The sequence below is a fragment of the Bubalus kerabau genome, chromosome 7 (assembly GCF_029407905.1).
Source record: "Bubalus kerabau isolate K-KA32 ecotype Philippines breed swamp buffalo chromosome 7, PCC_UOA_SB_1v2, whole genome shotgun sequence".
NCBI lineage: Eukaryota > Metazoa > Chordata > Mammalia > Artiodactyla > Bovidae > Bubalus > Bubalus kerabau.
Genome location: NC_073630.1, coordinates 27309309 through 27334273, shown reverse-complemented (window position 1 = coordinate 27334273; position 24965 = coordinate 27309309). Strand labels below are relative to the sequence as shown.

General features: G+C 34.4%; 1 protein-coding gene across 6 annotated transcripts in view; it reads left to right on the top strand.

The window, feature by feature from the left end:
- Nucleotides 1–24965, top strand: part of TBCK (TBC1 domain containing kinase) — a 207396-nt gene that overhangs the window by 113468 nt on the left and 68963 nt on the right. For all 6 annotated transcript variants that reach the window (XM_055587900.1, XM_055587898.1, XM_055587901.1 and 3 more), the window contains 3 exons: nt 2096–2132; nt 3117–3278; nt 17386–17561. In XM_055587900.1, the coding sequence (XP_055443875.1) occupies nt 2096–2132; nt 3117–3278; nt 17386–17561 (375 nt within the window). The remainder of the gene's footprint in view (nt 1–2095; nt 2133–3116; nt 3279–17385; nt 17562–24965) is intronic.

Below are 24965 nucleotides of genomic sequence, written 5' to 3'. Positions count from 1 at the left end.
GTACTGGAGTGGAGTGCCATTAAATATCATCTTATCATGTCTCAAAAAGTACTCAGTAAAGGTAACTCAACACTGATGAAGACTGTTTAAATCTCAGGAATATTTTGTTCCTAATAGCAAAAGTTCTCCTTTGAAAATTATGCCGTTGAAGTTAATGTGTTAATATTATGTTTGGAATAGGCATTGTCTTGAGTGTATTCCTCGATGAAATGAAAATACTCTGTGGAATAAGTCTTAGCAGAAGAGTCATCTGCAACATTTGTAATAGATGTCATTATGTAATAGAGTATTTGTGATAATAATTATAATTATATTTTCTGTTATATTTTTCATTTTTTTGAAATACAATTGATTTACAATGTTTGTTATGTTAGTTTCTTGCATATGTATATATATGTGAGAGGTATATATATAAATATTTTAGATTCTTTTCCATTATAGGTTATTATTCAATATTGTGTAAGTTCTCTGTGTTGTACAGTAGGTCCGTATTGGTTATGTATTTTATATATAGTAGTATGTCTGTGTTAATCCCAAACTCCTAATTTACCCTCCCTCCTTTCCCCTTTGGTAACTCTAAGTTTGTTTTCTGTGTCTATGAGTCTGTATCTGTTTTATAAACAAGTGCATTGTATCCTTTGTTTAGATTCCCCATCTAAGTGATATCATATGGTATTTGTCTTTGTCTAACTTGGTTCACTTAGTATGATCATCTCTAGGCCATCCATACTGTTGCACATGGCATTATTTCATTCTGTTTTATGACTGAGTAATATTCTGTTGTAGTATATATCACATCGTCTTTATCCATTCATCTGTCAGTGGACACTTGGGTTGCTTCTATGTCTTGGCTATTATAAATAGTGCTGCAGTGAGCATTGGTGGAGCATGCATCTTTTTGAATTAGAGTTTTCTCAGGATATATGCCCAAGAGTGAGATCACTGTGTTTTTAGTTTTTTAAGTGACCTTCATTGTTGTTGTTGTTTAGCCTCTAAGTCATGTGCAATTCTTTTATGACCCCATGGACTGTAGCCTATCAGACTCCTCTGACCATGGGATTTACCAGGCAAGAATACTTGAGTGGGTTGCCATTTCCTTCTCCAGGGGGATCTTCCCAACCTAGGGATCAAATGCACGTCTCCTGCATTGGCAGGAGGATTTTTTACCACTGAGCCACCTGGGAAGCCCAAGGAACCTTCATACTGTTCTCCATAGTGGCTATACCAATTTACATTCTCACCAATAGTGTAGGAAGTTTCTTTATCTCCACACCTCCTCCAGCATTTATTATTTGTAGACTTTTTGATGACTATTCTGACCAGTGTGTGGTGATACCTCATTGTAGTTTTGGTTTGTATTTCTCTAATAATTGGTGATTTCGAGCATCTTTTCATGTGCTATTTGGCCATTCATAGGTCTTCTTTAGAAAAATGTCTGTTTAGATCTTCTGCCCATTTTTTACTTTTTAATACTAAACTGTGTGAGCTGTTTGTATATTTTGGAAATTAATTCCTTGACAGTCACATCATTTGCAAATATTTTCTCTTGTTCCATCGTTTGTCTTTTAATTTTGTTGATGGTTTCCTTTGCTGTGCAAAAGCTTTCCATTTAATTAGGTCATGTTTGTTTATTTTTCTTTCTATTTTCATTACTCTAGGAGGTGGATAGAAAAAAATATTGCTGCAATCTACGTCAAAGAATGTTCTGCCTATTTTTCCTCTAGGATTTTTACAGTATCCAGTCTTACATTTATTATTATTTTTTAATTATTTAATTTATTTAAATTGGAGGATAAATTTACAGTATTATGATGGCTTTTGCCATACATCAGCATGAATCAGCCATAGGTATTCATGTGTCCCCCCCATTCGGAACCCTTCTCCCACCTCCCTCCCCACCTAGTCTTACATTTAGATCTTCAATCTAATTTGAGTTTATTTTTGTATATGGTGTTAAAGAATATTTTTAATCAGTGGAATAGATTAAAACATAGAACTTTTTTTTTTACGATTCAGTTTATTGGAAGTCATTCTAATTATCTCTTTTATTTCCTCTTTATCCATTCCCTGCATCCCTTTCTTTTTCCACTCATAGCTCTATGCCATCCCTTGGTTTCTCACCATGTTTACTCGTAAGTACCATTTTCCATTTTCTTTCAATATTGTATTGGGAAAAGAACAGGTTCATTCTTCCCCGGGATATTATCAGATTTAATTACATAAGCATCCTTATGTAATTATAAGGTAATATAGTTGGGTAGCAAATTTTTTCAATTGTTCTGACTAGGGGATATCAAAAAGAGTATTCTGTAGAATGAAAACCTATATGTCATAACATTGATAAAATCTCTGCCCTCTATTGAAACATAAGTTAATATTAACTATACTATTTACATAAAGTTTTAGAAGGAAACTTTTACAACCAAATCAGACTCAATTTTTAGAGACTATCTAATAACTAATACTTTTGTTATTTCCTAAAGTAGAATTCTTCTAGAAATAGAAAGTTTATGTGAATATGTAATACTTTAATCTATTACACATATTAATGCAGTAGATACCTAGATTAAATATGCACATATGATAAATGAAATACAATACTTGAAGTAGATCTGCATGCACTGGCCTGTAAAAGTGTTGAAAGTACTGATAAATGAAAAAAAGAAAGTTTCAGAAAATAGAAAACTGCTAATCAGATTTTTTATGGGAATTTCAAAAAGCAGTTCTTAGAGTGCATAATAGAAATATAATGATACAGAAATTATAACAGTACTAAAGGTCTTCTAAGTAAATGAATTTGTTAAAATAATATAACCAGAAAATTCTAGGAAGAAATTGAACGTAAGAGCTATACCGAGATTGATAATGGAGGGTAGGAAATCTATTTGATCAATTAGATTATCAATTTTTTAAACCTATCAATTTTACTGCCTTGGGAAGCAGTAAACCTACAAAACCAAGTAAACATTTTATAAAAATAGTTTTCCAATATTTTTCCTTTAATAGTTTTGACCATAAGGGAATTATCATGACTAGTAAAGCGGCTTGTTGTTGATTTAATTTTTATTTTGTTTTAAATTTTTTTAATTGATTTATTTATATTTGTCACTTTACAGATGTATTTCCACTGCACAAAATTTTCCACCTCTGGGATACCTTACTGCTTGGGAATTCCTCCTTCCCATTCTGTATCGGAGTAGCAATTCTTCAGCAGCTGCGTGACCGACTTTTGGCTAATGGCTTTAATGAGTGCATTCTTCTCTTCTCGGACTTACCAGGTATAGAGATATAAAAATGGAATCACTAAGTGAAATTTAATTATGGGATAATGAGACATCCTTAAAACAATTTTCAAAAATAATCATCCAGATCTTCAGAATCTCTCCTGCTTGAGCCAAACTGTGTCCCTTATATACTACCTCTTTAGCCGGCCCAGCATTATAGATACAAAGCTGGGTCATACTAGCTCAGTCATTTATTTTCATGTCAGTGATGATGCCAAAAGGTGAAAGACAAGGGCAGGAGAAGGGGGAGAAGGGAGCATTGTGTGGCATATATGCCTTGCTTAGGATAGGCCTGTTTATCTTCAGCAGATAGATAGTAAATAAAGGCCACTTGGGAAGGTGTTCGAGAACCCAAGTTTTTACAAAGATGTAATTCACATGGAACGTTGGTCTCTCCTATCCATAGTTAACTTGCTAACTGTTTAATAGTTTAAAGACAGGAAACACTGTCCTCTTGAGAGAGCAAATCATACTCCAGGGGAGTTCTATGTTATGCTGGATAGTAAGTAAAGTTATATATTGTATTCATAAGTGAGGAACTTGTAAGTCTAGGAGTTGAATGGTTAATGTAGAAATATAGAATGCAAGTATAGTTTAAGCTTTTATGCTATAGCTGAAAAGATGGAAGTAATATGGTTGCATAGGATATAATTGTGGCAGGGAAAAAAAAAACTAAACTACATTTTTGCAGAAACAAAAGTATTTTTCAAGTAGAAAAATTCTATTTCAAATTGCATTTCCTTGGATCCAACCCATTTATGAGTTTATTGCTATTCTTAGTATTTGCAGGCAACCAAAGTGATTACTGAAAATAAACACACTTAAAATTATCCAAGAGATAAATTTTTCAAAAAATCAAAGAATAAAAAAAAGATATCTTAAGATTTTATATTTAATAAGTATTCTCAAGAGGTATAATAAACTGCTGCCTACCCCAGTTTTTATTTTTCGTGGCTGATCTATAGCTGGTATTTCAGCATTTTTCTGTTATTGAAAATCTTCATCCTTGTTGAGAAACTAATAAGAAACATTATGGGATTTGTTTAAAACTTCTCTTTCTACTTTCCTCCCAAACTAAAAGTATCACCATCAGCTTCCTAACTTATCAAACTTTAATTAAAGTTGAGATAGCTTCTTATATGAGCAAATAGTTAGTTTTTTTTTTTTTCTGGGAGATTCTTAATGTAAATCAAGTTATCTCTGGTTTTCCTATTGATGTTGAACAGTTACCCAAAAAAAAGCTAGTTTCACAAACTACAAATACTGTCTGTAACCGTGCAGATGTTTTCCTCTTGTTCCTAACTTGCCAAAGTGAACAGAGGATCATTGATTAGGATGAAAGGAATTTTTCTGGTCATGTCTAAAAAATACATGTTAGAAATGATGATTATGCATTTTTAAGTAAAGCAAATTTCTTTCCTTTCCAATTACATGCATAAATGTTCCGGCTATACACTGGTGAAGGAATCTATTTTCATATTGAACAGGCAGATTAGTGGTAACTCTGCTTATACATTAAAATAAAGTCATTATTTCTGAAATCAGAAAGTAAGAATATATGTTGATTAGCACTGACTCATTGAAAAGGAAAACACTACTTAGTTTTGAAAGTAAGATAGGATGCCTTCTATTGATGTGATTTGCATGGATCCTCAGTGCCATTATTCTGGCGCATCATTTACTTGGCCACTGTATATGATTCCAGTTGGGAAAGAAAAAGTTTATAAGAAAAAATGTGACTTAAAAAAAAAAAGGACAGAGGGGTTAAATGTAAACTTTGCCCTTAAGTACAGCTATGTTTCTTTTTACTTTTAATCACAGTGCACTTATTTGGGATGTCTTTCCTACTTAGATCTAAAAGATGTCTCTTTTCATCAAGTTGAGCCCCCTCACTATACCTGATGCTTGAAGAAACTCAGAAGTGGTCATGGGAAGGCCTAAAAAGTGAATCTGTTTTAATATACATACAAACACACTGAATATGCCTTTTCTAATCAGAATATTATGTGACATAAAGTTAGGACATATTTGAAAGAAAAAAAGCCATTTTTTTAAGACTGCAAAAAAAAGAGAAAGGATAGGTTAGCTCTATATTTTACCTTAATTCTTGAGATAGACTTTGTAGATAAAGACAGGTTAGAATTAAACATTAATTTGAACTCATTAAATATATTGTGCTTTACTGAAGTCCCCACTTAACTGTGTTTAAAAACATAAGTAAGCAATCAGAACAAATTTAGCTAAATTCTTTTCTGAAGCAGATTAGCAAATTCACTGTTCAAAACATCTGTTGACAGTAATGTAATGGAATCACCATCCAGTTGGTAACCTTGAAAACAAAATACCCTTGCATTTTTTTGTTGTTGTCCTATTCTAGTTGCTTTTTTCTACAAAGAGAGGTCCAAAAGCCCAGTGACTAAGAGCATGGAATGTAGAGCCAGATCACTTGGGTTTTAGATACTAGCTCTACCACTTTCATGTGTAACCTCAGGGACCTGACTCAGCCTCTTTGTATCTGTTTCCTTAGCCCTGATTTTATGTAAACAATCATTGTACCTACCGCACAGGATTGTTGTCCTAAGTAAATCAGTGCCAATGAATAACTTAGAGCAGTCCTTGCAAACAGCAAGAGCTATGTAAGTGATTATTATTATTAATGTTCTCATCATTATTATGATTTTCCTCACTTATTCCTTTCCATCGTGACTGCTTTCCTATTGGTAGAATAAATGAAGCAATCACCCTGTTTGGCTTTTTCTATAGATTATTGAGACTGATATCAATCATATAGATTTCCTTATTAGCAAAAGCAATTGAGGAATTACCTGAGAAGCCAAGTAAGCCTTCATTGTATATGTATGTATGCATATTATGACTAAGAAGAGTATCTCTTTTCATTGCTCAGAGACAACATAGTCTAGTGAATAGAAAGCACAGTCTTTGGAGTCAAGACATAAGAGTCTGAGTCCTAACTGTTCCACTCACTACCTGTGTGATCTTGGAAACTTTCAGTATGGTTCTCTTGCTGAGAAGAGTGATATGTAGAGTGAAATAGATGAGAGTTCATCCCCCAACTCGGGCATATATTAGCTGTGTGATCATGAACAAGTTGTTAATCTCTTTGGAAAGAGAATCCTATACATTAGGAAAGCTTTAGCAAAATGGAGCTAAAAATATCTGTTTTAGCGTTAAAATGAACACAGCAGATAATATGCATACTGCACTTGACACAAACCTGATACCAAATACTCATAACTATTTTTTAAAGTATGTGTAGCATTTAATACTTTTAACTTACAAAGAATGTATGATATTCAGTCTTTGTAAATTCCCTCTCTTTTCTTCCTCCTTTCCATAACTTTGTACTAACCTTTTAATTCTTGAAGAGAAAACACAGCAGAAAGGCATTATTATTTTTGCCAAAAACTGCTTCCAAATTCTGTCCCCTTTAGTAAATGATATAGTGTGATGTCACATTCCAAGGAGGTACAAGTGGTGCTAGAAAATTTTACTGGAAGTTCTTAACATGTATTGGTATGTGTGTCATTTAAGTACTAAAGGAAATAACCATGAGACCAGTATATTTGGCATTTTTTATACAATCTCAAAATAGTAGTAGGGTATTTTGGAAAAAATACTGGGTTTTTCATAGCACCATTCAGTACTGGATATTGGCCACTGGTGTTAAGAGTGTAGTTTCCAAAGTTACCACCGTTAAAGCCAACTACAGGATGAGATCTGTCAGCCTTCAGCCATATTATTCTGCTGTTGTGTCCATCTGGCTGACAAAATAATATTTTTGAGGATACATCTAAGCAGTTCCCAAGATGAATATAATAATCTGACTAAAACCAAAATGGTAATAATTTTAGAGTGGGTTTTTAATAGCTGAAATGTTTAATTGCTTTTTTGCTTTGTTGGTGTATATCCTTTTTACAGTTAAAAAATTAATTCAGCATATTTATGTGATTGTGGTTGAAATAAATTCCCAGAATGCATAACTTTGTACCTCTGAACATCTTCAAGCATAGGAATCTTTTAAAGTAAGAAAGAAGTTTTTCTTAGAGAATCTATAAAAGAAATTAGGAAATCTGTATGGAAGAACACTTCACTTACCCTCAGAGATTAAAATATTTACTTTACCTCTGAAAGGAAAAAATAAGTATGTATAAAGTATTTTGAAGGAAATACTGTGTATATTGAAGGAACTTGAACGTATGAAAAGTAAATCCTTTTTGCAGGAAGAAATCAGCAGTTGGTTGAAACATCTTAATTGTCTGATGTGTGTTTTATTACAGAAGTTTAATTAAAACATTTTAAATAAAACTTTAAGATGTTATCTCAGTATTACCTACATACTTTACAGTAGGATTCAACACATACATGAAAAATACTGGTAGTGTCTATCATGTAGCACTTCACTGGTTCCTCAAAAATATTGTAGCTCAGCAAAGGTATGTATCCCTTTTGACTTAAAGCAGTTTTGTAATGCAGTCTTTATTGTTATTTAGCATAGCATAGAATATGTCACGAAAATCACACGTATTTTGAGCAACACAGTTATGTACCAGGTTGTTTAAGATGTATGCTGAGAAATCCTAGCCATTTATTTCAAATAACATGCACATATTTTGAGACTTAGAGAAAAGTTATTAAAGTTATTAAAAACTAAGAAATAGAGCAAAGTACTAAAGTATGTAGACTCCTTAAAGCTGTGTGTTGTTATTTTCCTGTTTTTCCACAAGATGAAACTGAAAATCAATGATAATGAGAGTGAGGAGGAAATTCAATTTAGTTTATGAAATCATAGATTTAAGGTACTGGTGACAATCCCTGTGGTAGTAAAGTAGGAAAGAAGATCAATAAGAACTGATCTGGGTTTTCCTTTTTTTTTTTTTTGGATAGGGTTCAGTGAATAATTTCTTGCTTTCATTTAGGGATAAGTATAAATTAAATAGGGTTTTTATAGTATTTATGTATAATTTCCCAATTGTAAACAATGGCCCAGATTTTTTAAAACTCTACTTGTGACCCCTTTATTAAATAAATAGTTATAATGGTGATAAGTGCTACAGAAAGCAGTAGGAATTTATTACAGAACACTACCAAGTCTGAGGGAGGTAAAGAACCTTCTCTAAGAGAGTGATACTAAAGGTAATATCTGAAATTAATTGACTTTGGGAAGTAAGAAGTGGCGAGAGGGGAGCATCTTCTAGATAGAGGAAAGAAAGTGCTGCAAAAGCCCCAAACAACTCAAGGAACTGGAGTGGTATCCTTGGTGCAAGAAGGAAAGTGGTTAGAAAAGAGAGTGATCAAGCAGGATCTTAGGCCACATTAGGGATATTTTTCAAATATATCTGTAGAGGTATTTTCTTTCTTTTCACTGTTTTTAAAAGAATGAAAAGTATCCTTGAAAATATACTTTTCCTTCAATACGGCATTCCCAAAATAGAATGCTGTATTGATATTTGAAGTGCATTCTAGTCTCTGAACATTCCTTTCAAGAAGCTCTATAATGAGCAAAAGGCAAAGGATTCTTAACATGAGTATTCTCAGTAGGTATCCATAATTCCTTTTTTTCTGGCTTGTGGAGAGCTGATGAGATGAAAAAATAGAGCAATAATAGTACCCAGTTATTCAGTGAAGGTTTTGTATTGTCAGCCCTCTAAGATTTTATACTGTTTTACCTGAAGCTGAGAATCCATAATTGTTTACATTTTCTGCTTGTAGCTATGTAATGTTAATGCATGTCTATTTCTAAGCACATCTTCATGGAATTGCAAAAGGACAATCATATTGGAAATTAAATACGGAGATTTTACCCCCACCCATAGAAATTATGTGTTAACATTAAGATTTAGATGAAAGATTAAATTCTTCTGAATTTAAATTGGTTAAGGAGAGATGAAAGAGTAATATATTTTTATTGACATGATCACGTAGTCAGTGAAATGAAAATCATGAAAATGTATTTTCAAAATCTTGCTTAAGTTATCTCCTTGTTGGGAAGGGAATACTGTTTATTATTGTATGGAAAATGGGAAAATATGAAAGCAGATGTTAGAAAACATGACTTCCAAGCTGAAAATAAATGTCTATGAAAAAACACAAAGCCGGTAGAATAAATTGTGAATATTCAAATTGTAAGCTGTTTTTTGGAAGCTGGATAAATTCCTTTAACACTGAGCTAGTTGTTGCTCTTAGCACATCACTAATTTTGCAATACATAAATAGTTTATATGAAGAAGGCAATGGCAACTCACTCCAGTACTCTTGCCTGAGAAATCCCATGGACGGAGGAGCCTGGTGGGCTACAGTCCATGGGGTCATGAAGAGTCAGACATGACTGAGCCACTTCACTTTCACACGCTAGAGAAGCAAATGGCAACCCACTCCAGTATTCTTGCCTGGAGAATCCCAGGGACGGGAGCCTGGTGGGCTGCCATCTATGGGGTCGCACAGAGTTGGATACGACTGAAGTGACTTAGCAGCAGCAGCAAATAGTTTATAAAGTTAAAGGTTTCTTATGTATTCAGAAGTATAATGAAAAATAAAGTTAGGGTTAATCAGAATTTTCTACTTACCTTGAAAGTTGAGAGTAGATTAGAGTCCTGCTGCTGCTGCTGCTGCTGCTAAGTCACTTCAGTCGTGTCCGACTCTGTGTGACCCCATAGACGGCAGCCCATCAGGCTCCCCAGTCCCTGGGATTCTCCAGGCAAGAACACTGGAGTGGGTTGCCATTTCCTTCTCCAATGCATGAAAGTGAAAAGTCAAAGTGAAGTCGCTCAGTCGTGTCCGACTCTTCGCGACCCCGTGGACTGCAGCCAACCAGGCTCCTCCATCCATGGGATTTTCCAGGCAAGAGTACTGGAGTGGGGTGCCATTGCCTTCTCCAGATTAGAGTCCTAATACATCTTAAAGTTGGTCCCAAGGTTTCAAGGCTCTTTTCCATAGGAAGACTCTTCTCCATAGTAAAGCAGTCTTTTTTTATGATTGACAGGGATTCTGCGCTCTGAATTTTTTTGAGTAGTCCAAAAATTATCTTGCAGTCTCAATCAGGTATTAAACGTACTTTGTTTCAGGACCTCAATGATGGAATTTGTTTATTTTTGTTTTACTGTTGAGTATTTATGTGTGTGTTAGGTTTTGAAAGTATTTTTAAAATATACAGAACCATTTTACACTTCTGAAGTACCTTAAAAGTAGTCAACCTCAAAAATCTTTAAAAGTCAGAAGTTATGTTTAAAATTTCCCCCATATATACTGCTGATGGATAATGAAAATAATAATGTAAGGACCAAAATGAGTATATATATATATCATACCTAAAATGACTTTTAACATATACTGTTCTATATGTCATTGTTACTTTAAAATGTAATAATACTTTTGGGTTGCATTCTTTCCAGTCCTCTACCTAGCCTTTTGCATGCGTATGTGCTATCGCTTCAGTTGTATCCTGATCTTTGAGACCCCATAGACTGTAGCCCACCAGGCTCCTTTGTCCATGAGATTTTCCAGGCAAGAATACTGGAGTGGGTTCCCGTTTTCTTCCCCAGGGGATATTCCCTAGCCAGGGATCAAACCAGTGTCTGTTGCATCTCCTGCATTGGAAGGTGGGTTCTTTACCACTAGTGCCACCTGGGAGGCACCTAACCTTATATCACTATACAAAAATGAAAGTACAGTTAACCCTTGAACAACGCAGAGGTAGGGGTGCCTTTGCTTGCCACAGTTGAAAATCAAAATATAATTTACCATCAGTCCTTTATATACCAGTTCCTCTGTATCTGCTGTTCCTCCACATCCACTCTTCCTCAGTATCAACGGTTCTGCATCTACAGATTCAACCAACCGTGGATGGTGTAGTGCTGGCATATTTACTATTGAAAAATATCTATGTGTAAGTGGACCCATGCAATTCAAAACCTATGTCGTTCAAGGGTCCACTGTAATCTGATGTGTTCTTGTTGCCTTATCTTAAATGATGATCCTCAACAGAATGGAAAATAACTCCTTACTACGTATCCCCTCTAAGTGTGAGTGCGCTGAGTCAAACAGAAAACAAACCAATAAACAAGATCAGAGAAAATGAAGAGGAATAATATGCCATATGCTTATAGGCTACTTAGTAAATATTATATAGCATAGAGGAAATAACCAAAATTTTCATACTTTTATTTTAAAAATCTACGTTGGATTACCTTGAAAAATGTAAACCATTCAGTCCTTCAGTAAAAACATGTATCAGTCATATGAAAAAATGCTTACTGAGCTTGAATACAAGGTTCTATTGCCAAGAAAGAATCAGATTTCCAGTTTTGTTTTGGATTCAGTGTTACGTATAAAAGAAAAGGAGAAAACAATGGCTACTGCTGAGCTGGTGCTGGGTCTTCCAAGCTGCTGCATTGTTCTTTTTTTCTGAAGTGAGCTGTGTTCTATTAGCAACACCAGCTGCTTTGCATCATAATATGTATCTACTCAACTGCTAAATGATCAAGACAGTTATGTTAAGAATAGAAAACAGTTTAAGTATCTGTGTATCAGTAATGCTTATTGCATTTCCTATTTTATTTCTCACTTCATTGTAGGCGCTAAGCAGCAGAGATGATAAATGCTTAGCAAAATGTGCCAGTAAGCACATGCACACATATCAGGGATGCGAAAGTCTGAGAGAAGTAAAGTAGGAGCCCAGGAATGTATTGTACCATCATTTCCCCCTCAGACCGCATAACCAAGATTGTGCTTATAAAATGTGCTCTGTCCTTCATTCGACAAATATTTATGTGTGTGTGTATGTAATGTGTACATATATGTATGTGTATAATTAATCTTATTACTGGTTTATCATTCTTGTACTGGCCCAGAGCATTTTTGCCTAACTATTTAAAGGGGATTCAATGGTACCCTGTAACTATGACTAACACTTCTAATTTGAATTATATTAATTCCATGTAGTATTACTTCCTGGTTCCATTAAGTCACCTGACTAAGGAGGTGTTAAAAACGACAATATAAAATTAGGCTTTTAAAAGAATATTTAGAATGAGTGAGGAGATCACAACAAATTACAAAACAAAAATAGCATAATATTTTTATTCATTATATGTCTGACATATCTCTGTATTTGTCCTCCTCTTTTGCTTCTTATTCATTGATTCATATAACAGTAGTTGTGTATTATTTTCTATAGAAAACATGAATAATCAGTCTTTTCACAGGCTTAGTTGGTTGAGCTTTGTTTTTTAATATTGATAATAGTAATGCATAAAACATATCACTTACCCAAGGTGTGGCTTCTGTTTGTTTGCTGCAAGTTTGTTTCCTGTAAACACAGGAATGCTATTTTTTTGTGAAGTTCCTGTCAAAAAAAAAAGAAAAAAAAAGTTAATGGTGCACCTATAACTGTGTATATAGCATTATTGAAGTATATTTCTAGAAGGAAAAAATTTCTCTTTTGATCAGGCATCGAAGAGAACCTAATTCTCTGCTTACAGTTTCACATGTTTAATGTTTTGAATTTTTCAGTCTTATTTTTGGCTGTGTACATGTCAACTGTGTTTTTCCTGCACATAAACTTTTGGTTCTAGAACACATTCACATTGCTCCTATATAGTAGGCATTGGGGATATTCCAGGAAATCATTTCTAGAGTTAGCAATAACTTTACTATATTGTCAAAGATAAGCAATGCCAGACACTAATTAAAGTGGTAAGCACAGGTTTTAATCAGTATTACACTATTGCAATAATACCCCAGTGTGAAGTGAAAAACTGTAAAATATGTGAAGGAGGGCGTTGGGTCCACGTGAAGTACATCTGCATTTGCTAATAGACACCAAAGTTAGGCTCCTACCTTCCCACAGAGGTACCTATCTTAAGACAAGGACCCTATCTTCAGTCATTTCCTGGAACAAATAGTAAATTCTTCTGGCAGCCTTGGTTTTCTAAAGAAGGCATTCATAGGGTGTTAGGGTCATCTGAAGGATATGACCTTGACTTGCTATATATTATGTTGAGAGTCTTGTTCAGGCCAACTTTTTAGGCCAAGATTGAGACATAGTTGAGAAAAGGCTTAGAAGAGTCTAGCTAGACTTGATCAAGGAGGAAATCTATGTCAATACCCAAAAGTGACTTAACATAACAGAAAAATACCCATTAAACCATACTAAATATATCTCTAGTTTAGCTTAATTATATCAGAGTATTCACAGCCACTATGTTTTCCAACACAAGAGGAAGTGTAATGGAGTTGAAATTGGTATAAATAAAGACAAGTTTTCACTGATTGTGATTTAAATATTTTTACTTTTGCAAATTTTACAAAACATGACCATAGAAACAGTAAATTTGGAGGTACATTCTTTGGAGTAGCAGAATCGTAAAAGACTTAAAACTCAGAATCAGCAGCATAGCCAAGAGCCAGAGAGAGGAAATGTCTACAGTTACAATATCCAGTCTTCTCCATGGTCAGTTCCTAGAATACTGGCAAGGATTAGTTTAGACAGGTTAAAGAATAATTCTCTGGAGAAATGTAATGTTCCCCAAAAGAGCAATACCTTACTTTTGGGGATCTTCTAACAAATGACCATATCCCCAAGTTACCTATAGTGAATCCACCAGTAACAAAGCCTTGCCCACATATTCAGAACTTCCAATATAATATTTAGTGCTGTTCTTTTAAATACCACCAAACCTCTGGGGAAAGTCTCCAGCTAAAAAACACAGAATAGCACCTGCTGAATAAAGGAATATCCTCAGAAAAGCAATTATGAGAAGATAAAATAGCTATGAAAATCCAGGATTTTTTAAAGTATTAATATGACAAAAAAGACTTACTGGAAATTAAAAATGATGTGGAAATGCATTCAGCTTTATATGAAAGAGTTGGGTGATAAAGCTTAAGAAAGCCCTCAGAGAATACAAAAAAAATACAGATGGAAAGTAAGAGGAAAGGGCAAAATTATTAGAAAATCTATTCAGGATGTTCAGGACTCTTCTAATGAAAGAAGAGAGAAGGAAAAAAATGAGAAATTATTATAGATATTACACAATAACTTTTTCTGCAACTGAAGGATTATAATAAGACCATCATTATGAAATTTCAGAACACCAGAACTCCTAAAAGTTTACAGAAAAGAAGAAAATCACATATATGTGATCTTAAAATTGCATCAAATTCCTCAGAAGAAAGACAATATATAGAGCACTTGCCTTACATAACTCTGAAGAAAAATAAATCAATCCTAGAATCTTATGACTAGACCAACTATCAGTCAGAGGCAGAATAAATATATTAAAAACATGGACAATTCCAAAATAATTTGCTTTCTGTGCATCCTTTCTTAAAAATTACTGGGAAATGTGTTCCACCAAAATGATGCAGTAAATCAAAAGGGAGGAAATAATATCTTAGTGCCCAAATTAGGGATCAAATATAGAGGGAATTAGGTGATGGTAATGAGAAGTGCCATGTAAACAGCTGTTCACTCTATCTGAAAAGCAGTTCATACTCATTAAAGCAAAAGAATGGAGGGCTTCAGGAGAGAGATCTTTTCCACTTACCCTTGCCCAAATGTAACATGAGTTGCATTTTATAATTTTAAAAATAGTTTAGTATTTATGAGAGGGAACGATAGTAATGGATAAGATAGGTAAACTATGATTTACAAAAGTTATTTTTCTGAGTGTACCTCATGGAGCTTGGAATCAAACCTGGGAAAGCATAATCCAGGGTGCATACTTTTTCACAAATGCATTATATCAAAATGAGAATGCAAGGTAGAATGTAGTAGTGCTCTAGGATGAGAGGTTATTTTTAAAAGAATAATTGCATATTTTAATGTACAGTTTATAAAGTACTTTTCATAATATTTTGGTTATGATAAAGTACTTTGGAAGGATTTTGAGATGGAAGGATGACATGGGTCAAGAGAATGGAGAATGGGATATTTGCCAGTAGTAATAATCAGGCTCAAATTGGGGTGGATGCCAGTGAATTCTCACGATTCCCTGTAAACCTTTTATGGTATTGGTAGGGTGTTTTGGAAGCAGATATAAACGACTTTTCCATACCAGTGATTTAAGGACTGAACTACAACCTCTCATCTGCATCAGTAACTTGACCTCAAGCTTTTAATGGGTGACAGATGTATCAAACTGATTTGAGCACTACAGATGCAAAATTTATGGTCCAAAATTCTTTTCCTTTGGAAATTAAACAGTGTGAAGTAGATAAACTTTTTTTTAAGATGACAGAGTTTTCTCTCTTTAGCTGCAAGTTTTTAACTTAATGATATTAATTGGAAATGTTTTAAAATAAATTGAACATATCTCTTCTGTCTCAAGTGGAGTAGAGGAATGTATCTGAACTTTTATTTTTCTTCTCATTGGTGTTTGTATTCTTCTCTTTGTGGAATATTAAGTTGATGATGTTAAAGAGCTTTTTAGAAGAATACATTTCCTATTGACAATTTCTCAAATAAATGGGCCCGCGCTTCAAAACATGTTTAACTCTTGTTTTATAGATTTTGTGTTAGGAATATAAAGCATAGGTGTTAGGTTTGTGTTAGGAATATAAAGCATAGGTGGTGATGAAATCTGACCTCTTTGTGCAGCAATGGAAGTAACCAACTGTGAAGTTGGCAAGCATCACTAAGAGCAGATAAAGCAATGTTTAATTGAGTAACTGGTCTTTCTAGAGCTGCTGGCTATTGTTTCCCAAATCTAAATAAATTGGGAAGTGAAAGATGCCTTATAATCCTATAGTAACTTCAGAGATTCTACTGGTGGTAACAACAGTTAACACATTCAATCACTTAACTTCATTATGTGTTAATTTCTTCATCTTCAACAGAAATCAGGGGATTGCATTTCCTGTCTACCTGAACCACTAAATTAAATGAGCTTAGTGAAAGTATACAACACCTGTCACATAATAGATGTTCAATAAGTGTCCATTTCTCTGCCCTTCTCTAAGAGTTTTCCACCTTATAAAAGCAGACAGTTCTATAAAGGCATGACTCATGAACCATTCACAGAATCAATTTAAGTGCCTATTTCCTTTTTCCTTTATATGTAAGCACTTCATTCCAAAAAGGGAAATAGGGACCTTATCCCTCTGTAAGGGATTTGATGTATTTTTCTCCATTGCTTATCTGAATGGACACAATTGGACTTTTACAGAGGAAATGATGATAACTACCTTTTACTATATTAGGAATATAGAAAGGAAAAAGCTGGTCCATGCTAAACTCTTTCATCCTAGCCAAATTCTTCAATTTCTACTGCCTTTCTGTGATAACTCCATTTCCCCATAGAGTTACAGCTTTACTCTCCATCAGAAATGTTAATATTAATCTCCTCATGGGTTGCAGTCTTATTGACACACACACACAATAATTTAGCATTGTAATAAATTTCCTATGTATATTACCTCTGTATCAAAGGTGTTTAAATTTCTTTCAGATCAGAAAAAGAAAAGAAAATTTTCTTTGAAAAAATTTTCTATCATTTTTAATTGGGTGCATTTTATTTCTCTATATGTGATACCTCACTTAAACTTTTCTGCACTTAAATCAAGAAATTCTTTTTAAAAGGGGATAAATACTGAATTTAGATTTTGATTAATTTTTGTCCTGATTATTTTATATCTTCTGTAATAAGTGGAAGTGAAACTGTTAGTACACTTTACTTGAAATCATGGTATATTAACATCTGAATCTTTTGTTTGCCCACTCCCAAATTCCAACTTCTTTCTACTCAACCTTTATTTTTTAATTTGAGAAAGTAAAAATATTATTAAAGTTAAAGAAGCAGATTCTCTAACAAGAATGTATGATTAATATATTTAACTTTTTGAATAATGATATACTGAAATATATTCTATATATGTATCATGTGTCTACATAATAATACCAGATATCCTCTATCATTCTAATCATATGTTGATTAACATCCATATTACTTTTTACTGACCTCTTTTCTAATTAGTTTTCATTTTAGCCATATTTGTACATATGTATTTAGGACAACTTGTGTTTCTTACAGAAAGAGAGCAATAGCTTCCATATTTGCTTTTTTTAATATTTTTTTCTATCTAGAAATTGACATTGAACGCTGTGTGCGAGAATCAATCAACCTGTTTTGTTGGACTCCTAAAAGTGCTACTTATAGGCAGCATGCTCAACCTCCAAAGCCAACATCTGATAGCAGTGGAGTCAGAAGTTCAACACCTTATTTCCCCATTGAGTGTCCAGATCCTCCAAAAACAGATCTGGTATGTATTTGCTTGACTTAATTTATAAATTGTAAAAGAAGATGGATATTATATTAATACACTTTAGCATCTTTATTGTTCATAATACAATAATCACTTATGTTCTTTTAACATAGCTCTCTTCTAGGATGTTGTATTCATACAACTGGTTCAGGTCTTGAGGCCAACCAAAGGTGAGAGCTTAGTTAAGGCCTTCTCAGGTCTTTCCTATGCATGCAAACATCCTGTGTGTGCATAGATAGACTTCTAGATTCCCAGGATTCTGTTAGCACTTTCAAATTCCCCTGTGGACATTGAATTCCTCAGCTTTTAATTTTAGTGTTTTTATTTTTATTGTCAGCTTATTCTTTGCTCCTACTGTTATGGCTACTTCAGGCAGCCACAGTATTAAACAGTTGCTGCTGACTATTTTTGACAGATATCTTCAGAGAAGTGTCTCTTTGAACGGAGAGGGTTGTGAATCAGGTCAAATAAAGGCAAGCATTGTAAGGAGAGGTTTCTAGGAAACTGGAAGATAGGTCAAGTAATCATAACCTGCTGAAATGACACTTTTTGGGAGCTCTAAAACCATTCTGTCCAGTCCAGTGGTTGCTAGATTTCTGGTTTGTGAGACTGTTGGTTTTTAAGGTGACTGTGGAACTGAGGAGAGGGAAATGAGAGTAGGGAAAATTAAAACTCCACAAATCTTACATTCTTACTGAAATTCAGATGTTTCTTTTGACTACATACTCTATAGATTGCAGCAGACAGACCTTTGTTAAACTTCCAGAATTCTAAAAAGTTTATTTTGATAATCTGTGCCAGTATTCTCATTGTGTTTTGAAGGAGCGGCTTTTCTGAGATTCTTACTTTGCCATTCTCACTGGTGTCACTCATATTCTATGCTATTTGTCCACTACATTTTAATTCCTCAATGAAACAAAACGATTGAGAAATAGTTGATTTTAAAAGCTCAAAAAGGAAGAGTGACAGCTCAAGTAATGTGAAACTTCCATTTTGTGATTAAGTGAAATTTTACTAAGGAAAATTACTGTTTATTTTAAATTTGAATAAGTGGTTTTAAATCTTTGCTGTTACATTCTCATCTGACATGAGATTTTTGTTTAAAGTGTTTAATAGTTTGAATGTCACTAAACCCGAAGTCCCTTAATATGTTGCTAATTATGATAAGTGTCAGAGTACTGGGTCAATTTGCTAAAACTTTGTAATACAAAACTAACTTTTTTTGTATACTCATAAATCTGATATATTATTCCCAACACGATACTAAGAATGAAAGAGAAAAATGTATTATTTACATAAAATGTTGCTATCTGAAGAATATTCAAGTTTTGGTTCACTTTTGTTTAGAATTTATTTCATTCTTTTTATATTTCAACCATAAAGAAAAATATAATAAATAGTGTAAAAATGCATTGTTTTTCAACAATAGTCTGAATACATATTGTTAAACAGATGTCATTCAAGTTACTGAATTAAGAGTACCTACATTCAAAATTTGCATTTAGTGAAGGATATACCGACAGTAAGCAAAAAAAGTAAACATTTAGTGTGTTTTCTAGAGTCTACATATAAGTAAGATCATGTGGTATTTGTCTTTATCTGTCTAACTTATTTCACTTAGCATAATATCCTATGGATTATCCATGTTGTTACAAATGGCAGGATTTCTTTTTTAATGGTTGAGTAATATTCCATCATATACGTATACACGACACTTTCTTTATCCATCCATCTGTTGTCGAACATTTAGTGGCATTTAGGTGCCATTGTGGAAATTAAACAATAAGAAAAAAATAAATGGGACTGCATCAAACTGAAAAATTGTTATACAACAAAAAAAACTATCAATAAGATGGAAAGGCAGTCAGTCTTATGAATGGGAGAAGATATTTGCAAACTATATATTCAGTAAGGGGTTAACATCCAAATTACACTAAGAACTCATACAACTCAAAATCAAAGAACATACAACCCGATTAAGAAATGGGCAGAGGACCTGAATAGACATTTTCCAAAGCCATAAAGTATATGTTAGTTGCTTAGTCATGTCTGACTCTTTGCGACTCCATTGACTTTAGCCCATCAGCCTCCTCTATCCATGGAATACTCTAGGCAAGAATACTGGAATGTATTGCCATTCCCTTCTCCAGGGGATTTTCCTGACCCAGGGATTGAACCTGGGCCTCCCATACTGCAGGAAGATTCTTTATTGTCAGAGCTACCAGGGAAGCCCTTCCAAAGGCATACAGATGGCTAACAAATACATGATCAACATCACCAATCATCAGGGAACTGTAAATCAGAACCCCAATTTGATATGCACTCATACTGGCGACTTAGCAGCAGCAGCAGCATACTGTTAGAATTGCTATCGTCAAAAAGACAACAAATAATTAATTGGCAAAAATGTGGAGAAAGGGAACCTGTGTGCACTGTTGGTGAGATGTAAATTGGACCAGCCACTGTGGAAAACAACAGAAAGGTTCCTCAAAAAATTAAAAATAGAACGGCCATATGATCTATGGCAGTTTCACTTCTGGGTGTTTACCTGAAGAAAGCAAAATTAATTTGAAAAAAATATCTACACATCAGTGTTCATAGCGGCATTATTTATAGTAACCAAGATATGGAGGCAACCTAAGTGTCCATCAATAGATACATGGATAAAGATGTGGTATTTTCATACACACACAATGCAGTATTACTGAGACAAAAAATATTGAAATCTTGCCATTTGCAACAACATGGATGAAACTTGAGGGTATTTTGGTCAGTGAAATAAATCAGAGAAAGAAAAATATCATATTATCTCACTTATTTGTTGAATCTAAAAGACAAAAAAATAACAGAACAAAGTGAGACCGTACTTACAGATACAGAGAAGAAACAGGTAGTTGCCTGAGGGAGAAGGATGTGGCAGAGGGGTGTGTGTAAAATAGGTGAAGAAGATGAAAAGATAAAGACCTCCATTTATAAAATAAATAAACCATGGAGATATAATACACAGTATAAGGAATGTGGTCAATAATATTGTTATAACTTTGTATAGGGTTAGATGGCTAGTAGACTTATGGTCTTCCCTGATAGCTCAGTTGGTAAAGAATCCGCCTGCAAGGCAGGAGACCCTGGTTCAGTTCCTCAATCGGCAAGATCCCCTGCAGAAGGGTTAGGCTACCCACTCCAGTATTCTTGGATTCCCTTGTGGCTCAGCCGGTAAAGCAGGAGACCTAGGTTCCATCCCTGGGTTGGGAAGATCCCCTGGAGAAGGGAAAGGCTACCCACTCCAGTATTCTGGACTGGAGAATTCCGTGGATTGTATAGTCCTTGGGGTCACAAAGAGTTGGATATGACTGAACGAGTTTCAATTCACAGACTTATGGTACTGATCATTTCATAATGTCTACAAATGTCAAATCACTGTCTAGTACACCTTAATCCAATATAATATTGTATTCCAGCTATATTTCATTTTTTAAAAGGAGAAGAGGAAAAGGACAATGGAAAATGCCAAGAAGTGGGAGTCTGGAGAACATTAGAGAAGAGTTACCATTTTATGTGAGAGACTCAAAGAAAATCTCAGAGAAGGCAATGGCAACCCACTCCAGTACTCTTGCCTGGAAAGTCCCATAGACGGAGGAGCCTGGTAGGCTGCAGTCCATAGGGTCGTGAAGAGTCATACATGACTGAGCAACTTCCCTTTCACTTTTCACCTTCATGCATTGGAGAAGGAAATGGCAACCCCAACCCACTCCAGTGTTCTTGCCTCGAGAATCCCAGGGACGGGGGAGTCTGGTGGGCTGCCGTCTATGGGGTCGCACAGAGTCGGACACGACTGAAGCGACTTAGCAGCAGCAGTAACAGCAAAGAAAATCTATCTAATAAGGAGACATTTGGGAAGAGAACCTAAAAGAAGTGAGAGAGTGAGCTATATATATTTCCTGAGGAAAAATGTTCCATCTTGCAAGTGCAAGGTAGTAGCATTGCTTTGAATGTTAGAGGAACAGTAAGGATACTATACATAGAATGGAATGAGAAGAGTGTTGTTGTTTTTGTTGTTTAGTCACTCAGTGGTGTCTGACTCTTTTGCAAACCCATGGACTTTAGCTTACCAGGCTGTTCTGTCCTTTAAAGATATACAAACTTACTATTACAATAGTAAGTATTAATTTTTAAAGAAAAACCAACAGATATTGCTGACTCATGAATGTGAGGTACAAAAGAGAGAGTGTGTGAAAGAAAGTGTCAGTTGCTCAGTCATGTCTAACTCTGCAACCTCTGGACTGTAGCCTGCCAGGTTCCTCTGTCCATGGAATTCTCTAGCCATTCCCTCCTCCAGGGGATCTTCCTGACCCAGGCATTGAACCCGCATCTCCTGCATTGCAGGCAGTCTTTACCATCTGAGCCTCCTCGTGGTTATCCAGGTCATTAAGACCTTTTTTATATAGTTCTTCTGTGTATTCTTGCCACCTCTTGGGCTGGCAAAAAGTAATAGAAAAAAAATAAAATAAAAAAGAAAGTAATAGAAATAAAAACAGTTTTCTTACTATGTAGAAGTTAAAAATAAACCAAAAAATAAAATAAACAACTTCTTTTTTACTCTTCAAATAAAGAATACATTTCCAATAAAAATTCTAGAGTATCTAGAAAATAATCAGAACCTATTAGTACAGCACAAGTAGATATTTCTCTTAACCACTTACATGATCCCTTATGTATATTAGATATTGATTTATTGTCCCTATCAAGTCATTTTATTTCAGCTAGCTTTTGGAAGATTGATAGAGTTTATATAAGTAAAGAAGATAATTTCTTTTTTATCACCATGAGAAATCTCAACACCATTCTAAAGATTTATGGAAAATAAAAATAATGTTCCATATTCACCTAATTTTGCTTTACTTACTTTTTCCAAAGCATACTCTGCTTTGGTAAAGAGCAGGTTCACTGGAAGAGACCACATTTCCTCTGCTAAGGAGGGAACTTGCAACACTATGGAGTTCCACCATTAATGTTCTGAAGTGTTAGGTTATGCAGAGGCTAAAATTTTATAACACATGTATTGTGACTTTGTGAATATTAAGTATGTAAAGAGTTGAAAGAAACTGGGTCGTTGAAATTATTCACAGTAAAATAAAGGAGTTCTTAAATACACAGATTTGAAATTAAAATTTAAATTACTCATTACAGTTTTTCTGCTTATACATTTAATATCCTTTTAGTTTGAACATACCTTTCTTGAATTCTATAGTCTAAACCTACCAAAGATCATTTCTTCTTGTTAACTATTGATATCATGGTATTGTGTGTGTGCAAGTTGTATTTAATTGTTACATTTTATTTAAGTGAATTTAGTGCTCCCAAAAATTACTCTGTAGTAAACATCATGAGGAAAAATGTATGACTTCATATTTATAAATGCAGCTGTAAGTTGCTGAAGGAGGAAACGGGAAAAGTAAATCCAAAAGAAGTGGCAAAACCAGGGAAGCATATTCTTAAACTCTAAGTTGGTTTCATTAGTACTGTATTTTAATTAATTATGAGACTTTATACAGAGAAGAATTGTATTAGGGGAAGCTCAGAGTACTTGGCAAGAAATATCTTGGTTAGGTGAGAGGACAAAAACAATTTCAGCAAGACTTCTGAAGTCTCTCTAATGTTAAAAGGGGAATCTTGATAAGAACAGTCATTCCTAAACAGAGCCGATGCTCAGAGGGAGAATATCTTTGATCCCTCTCTAAGCTAAGTCAGACTTTTCCTTCTGTTAGTCAAAGAGAGAACTCCTCCAGATTGGATAGAGCTAATGAGAACTTGTTTCTGAGGTTAAGGAAGTGAACTTCTCATGAGTAGTCTGTCAGAGTCCGACACTTAGGACTGGCTGGATTAAAATTACATGGCAAAGCTATATCTATTAACATAATAAGGAAAATGAAGTGTAATAGGTAAAGGCTTCCTATTTTTGAAATCCATGGTATTTGTTTTTCTTTAGGGTTTATTAATATAGCTGATTGTTTTCTGTACCTATAATTTATCTTGTTAGTCATTTATAATAGCCTAACACTATATTTTAATCCATTTAGCATGATCATGAGGGTGCCAGATTATTCAGTCTCTATATGTGCCTATATTTCCTTTACTAAACTAAATTCGTGAAGAGTAAGAACTGCATCTTAATGATTTTTGTGTTCCCGTTGCTTAGTATAATGCTTGATGCATCGTAACCTCTTAAGAAATGAAATAATAAGATACATCTCTGATAATTTACGTGTGCGTTAAAGATCCCCAGGGCCCAGTTCAATGGCCAGGAAATAGTGTGCTCTCAATATACATGTATTTAGTTGAAGTAATTACCACAAATAAGGTTTTACTAGTGAACTCTCAGTTGAACAAAGCATTAATCCACAACTCATTATTCATCAGGCATGTTAACTGCATCTACTTATCCTTCATAGCATACATTTTACTGATCATTTTAGTGGTACATGTTTGCCATTGCTTTCTGTCATTGACCGTTCATATTTTTTCTCATTTTAAAACTCCATTTGCTTCACTGCAGCAGTCTAAAACTTGAAATATTTACATATTGAATATCTTCAACATTTACTGCTGCCCCTTTTTTGTGAAGTGTGAGAAATCAAAATTCCAGTTGCATATTAAAGATATATCTTCTTCTGAGTTATAGAAATCCCTGGGTCTTCTTTTGCTAAATCATTAAATTAGTAAATGCCACTTTTCTGACTGTAGATACTTCGGTGTTCACAGTCTGTTCTGAATGGAGCAGTGCCCTCTTAATTCAGTGAGTGAAACAAGGGCAGAAAAATGCCCAGAGCCAGACAAGAATCAAATAATGACTGAAGGAGCACTAGATTTCTCGAGTGTACTGTACCGAGGAAGGTTGGATTGTAGGGTTGGATCTTGGGAAGGAAAAGAGATGTTTACAAGTTTGGGATAGGAGGGTATTGAGGATGGAGTTTTTGATAGAAAACACAAAAGAAGAAAATAAATAAGAAGTCTTGTCATCTTTGGTGAAAATAACACTTGTCATGACTTAGGATAGAATATCCTGTTTAGAATAGGCCCAGGCCAGCAGCTGGACTGATCTGAGCCACGGCACACTTCCCCACAGACATCAAGGTGAGACTTTGACATGGCATTAGCATATCTACATTGCAGTTGACAGGAAGGTTATGCTGGTGACGGTTTTTGTTCCTTTGCAGTTTGATTTAGTTCAGTATGGATTTGAGACAGTTCCTAAAGCAGTTTTTTTTCACTAGTTAAGTCTATCGAATATATTTTCTTCATGAAGACTGTTGGGCACAGGTAGCACAATTCCAACTTGCTAATGAATATCTGGGTTCTTGCACTGAGATCTTTCTTATGCATACTCAAAGTCCAGGGATGTCA